Source organism: Lathyrus oleraceus, chromosome 7 (genome assembly GCF_024323335.1).
Source record: "Lathyrus oleraceus cultivar Zhongwan6 chromosome 7, CAAS_Psat_ZW6_1.0, whole genome shotgun sequence".
NCBI lineage: Eukaryota > Viridiplantae > Streptophyta > Magnoliopsida > Fabales > Fabaceae > Lathyrus > Lathyrus oleraceus.
Genome location: NC_066585.1, coordinates 318,258,247 through 318,262,143, shown reverse-complemented (window position 1 = coordinate 318,262,143; position 3,897 = coordinate 318,258,247). Strand labels below are relative to the sequence as shown.

The window sequence follows — 3,897 nt, the reverse complement described above, 5'->3', positions numbered from 1 at the left end:
CACGCGAAACAGACCTTGAATTCCTTCAACAATTGGATGACTTCGACTTTGAGTTGTGGGCTGATATTAGCGCTAATGTAAGTTGGCCTTTTTTGTCAATCCTTCTCCCAAGTTTATTTCTTCAAGTGGGTCCTGAGCCAGCATCTTAATATTTGTTGATAGCGGATCCTTCAAGAAATCCAATGACTCGTCATCATAAATGGCATTGAGCCTATGGCCTTGATCTTCATCCTGAACCTTATCATGTGGATCTGGATCGAAGTCCTTTCCAGAACCTATTTTGATGTAACTCCTTGCTGGCTTCGACAACCATGTTTTTGACTTCAGCCTCCAAGGCTGATTGCTGTTTGTTTTCGGTTACGTAAGCCGAAATCCTTTTTAGCCCTTCGAACTCAGTCATTAACGCTGAATTTGCTTCCCCAACCTGTGGGGTCAACTCCTAAAGCTCATAGATATCCAAAGTCGTCTCCGCCTACCACTTCTCTATCCCAATGAAAACCATTGATGAGGTGCAAATATAGGGAACAATAGGCATTGTCATCTTGAGTAAATGCAAAATTGGTTAGATCACACGGAGCGATATTGGCCAAATGTTTGTCGAATTGGAGAATGTCAATATGGTTGATAGGAGTCTTGAAGTACCCTTGGTCTACTTATATATTCTCCACAATACGATCTAGACGCCATATGATGATTCGTTGATGCATTGAGGATGGCACAACCTCAACCCCGTGTATATGTTCTCTTCCAAGTAACATGTTATAGTTAACCTTCATCTTCACAACCATAAAAATTGTGGATCTGGTGACAGTTCCTACAGTTAATTTGACCTGGATTACACCAAGAGTGGAACCCACATTTCCCTCGTAATTAGAAAGCACCATATTGTAGGGTTTGGCATCGGTATCGTACTTGCCAATTTTTCTCAGCATATGATACATCACTAAATTCACTGTTGCACCGCAGTCCACTAAGATTTTATTAATGGGGAAACCTTTGATCTTCCCAGTAATAATGAGAGGCTTAAGATGACTATTAATAGCCTCATCAGGTCTCTCGAAGAAGGCATTTTCTCCTCCACGCAACCATTGTTCATCACGTAGTAGCATACTGGCTTGTGAGCCGCCATTTCTCTTTCTGTATTGCTGTCAGTGTCTCCGACCTCTGTGATTTGGTCGAAATCTCTGGGCATCAGGATACCACTCCGAATAAGATATGTAAAGAAGCTTCTGACCCGGAGTCGAAGTTGTCTGTTAGTATTTCGTCTTCCGCGGCCATTCGATCGTATTTTTCTCTGGCCGCCTCTACTGGAGTATTAAAATTTCTCTTATCAAGGCTTAAGTCCTCCTTTTTCCTTTCAGGAGCATTGGTGATGGATTCAACCTTTTCCTTTTCGCCAATATCCCTCTGTGCTTTCCTCCTTCTCTGTTCCCTTCTCCATTGAGACCTTGTCATGGGATTTTTTCCTTTGTAGTTTTCCGAGATGTGGGATGTTTTTTTGTCATCCTGAAACTCCTTACAGTATGTTAATGAAGAACCTCTATTCACCTCGAAGTTATGCCATTTTCTGTGGCCGTGTTTTCTGCCATCGATTGGCTTCACCAATTTTCAATTTGAAGCCTCAGTGTTGGGTTTGAAAGAATGGGTTTAGCAGCAAGACCCTTTCGTTTTGTTTCACCAAGCTTCACCATAGGCCTTCTTGGATCATAATACATTCTTGGGTCGAAAGCCCTTATGGGATAGACAACCTGTTGATCTTGAGGGGCTTCCTGGCACCCTTGGTATTTTACCCTCCTTACTCCCTCGAGGTTTTGAGTCGCTTTCTTGTCGAACATGACGCTACACCAGGGACACAACATAACATCTGATTGCTTCTTCTGGGACCTCTGGAGGAAATCAGTCATAGTTTTGTCTTCTTTGGGGAACACTATTTTATTATACTCTTCTTGTTGACACTCATTGTTAACTTCCATGGAGGTTTCTTGGGATATTTCGACCATATTAACCTCCATGTCGACATCTTTAGTGATGTTCAAATTCTGGAATTGCAATTGAAGGCCCTCAGTAGGCTTATCTATTTGCACGAAACCATCATCAGTTTCTTTGGTGACTATCATCAAGTTGGAATCTTCAGTGATTCCGGTGTCAAAATTATCAGTGTTTTCATTGGTGGAATTTCCCACAGCTTCCTGAACGAAGTCTTTGAAAAAAGAATCTCTGTTCAAGGTGCTCAAAAACCTTAACCATGAAGGGTTCGTTGATGAAGTCCTCAGTAACGTCGGTCATGTCAAACTCATTAGTGACTTCGACCATGTTTACTTCCTCTAGTTCCGTGTAATGGGCATCAACCATTTGTAAAGGATTGGAGTCGATCTTCATATGGCTCCTAGGTTTGTCTCCAAACTTGAGCCCCTCTTCTTGGATAATATTCTGAACAAGATCCCTGAAAAGAAAACATTGAGATATTTTATGACCCAGAAAATTATGGTACTTTCAAAACCCTTTTTTCTTTCTTTGTTCTAAAGGAGGTATTGTAACACCCAGAGGCACTATCATCTAACCATCCTTAACTAACAAATCGAAGATTTCGTCACATTTTGTAACGTCGAAAGTGTAAGTTTTCTTAGGAAATTTATCATTCTTTTCTGGTTCAATAGGGTTTTTTCCATTCGACGGGGCCAAGACCTTACAAGCGTAAGGTGGCCCTTGCTTCAACTCAACAAGGTCGATTTCATTTTCGTCGAAGTCTAAAGGCCCATTATAGGATCCTTCGTCATCATTACTGAAATCGACGTAGGCTACTCTTTATTCTTATTTTCTCTAGCATTTTCTTCCTTCAAGCATTCTAACCGTCGGACCCTATCAGCCAGTTGGGCCATATCTCTCAAGTATTGGGTATCTAACTTCTTCCTGATAGAATAGTCAAGGCCCCCAGCGGCTATTTAGACCAATTCATGCTCTGGTACTTGTGTAAAACACCTAACTTTGAGTAATCGAAATCTATTTAGATAATCATCAATTGGCTCAGTAAACTTTTGTTTAATACTAGCCAATTCCTTTAGAGTTATCTTTGTTTGCCCCATGTAAAACTGCTCATGGAACATTCTCTCTAACTGATTCCAAGTATTATTCGAGTTTTGTGGCAAGGTGATGAACCACGCGAAGGCGTTCTTTGTGAGAAAACTTGGGAAATATTTTATCCTAAGGTTTTCGTTGTTCGAAATGTATCCTGCCTCTATTAAATATCTAGCCACATGTTCGACAGTGGATTCAGTAGTATCCCCAGAAAACTTAGTGAATTTGGGGATTTTTGTTCTAGGGGGTGTTTCTGCCTGTAGGATATATTCTGACAGAGGTGATGTATAATTTGGCCTTCGAAGGCCAAAGTTTACCCCATTTCGAGCCATAATCCTTTCGACCATGGTTGCCAGATTGTTATCTCCTGCCATATCATCATGTTGAATCTGTCGTATGACATCATCAACATTTTGGTTTCTATTTACCATTACTATCCTTGGCTCTCTCTCCCTGGGGATTTGTGGTTCAGTCCTAGGGGGTCCGACTCCTACTCATTGATTTACCATCTCTGGTTGCAGTTGATTTTATGGAATTTGGTTAATAGTAGGGTCTTCTTCGAAGGTTGCCATCTGGTTTTGCCTTATCCAATTCCTCAGAGGGTGTCGATGAGGCTGTGGTACACCCAAGAAGTCACACATTCGCGCCATCTGCGCCATCATCTGTTGATTCGATTGTGCTATATTTTGAATCCAAGGATTCAATACAGTGGTCAATGTTTTTGGTAGGCATTTGGACGATATCATGGTTGCTTTTGTCCATCTGTTGTCTCCACACTGCTGCAGAACTATTGGTAAGACTAGGTATTTGTGTTTGGTATCC

At 41.3% G+C, this 3,897-nt stretch overlaps 1 protein-coding gene across 1 annotated transcript; it reads right to left on the bottom strand.

Moving 5' to 3' along the window:
- Positions 1-653: 653 nt before the first annotated feature.
- On the bottom strand, positions 654-1,109 carry LOC127103609 (uncharacterized). Its single transcript, XM_051040861.1, has one exon. It carries the CDS (start codon positions 1,107-1,109, stop codon positions 654-656), a length of 456 nt encoding a protein of 151 aa, XP_050896818.1.
- Positions 1,110-3,897: the final 2,788 nt, after the last annotated feature.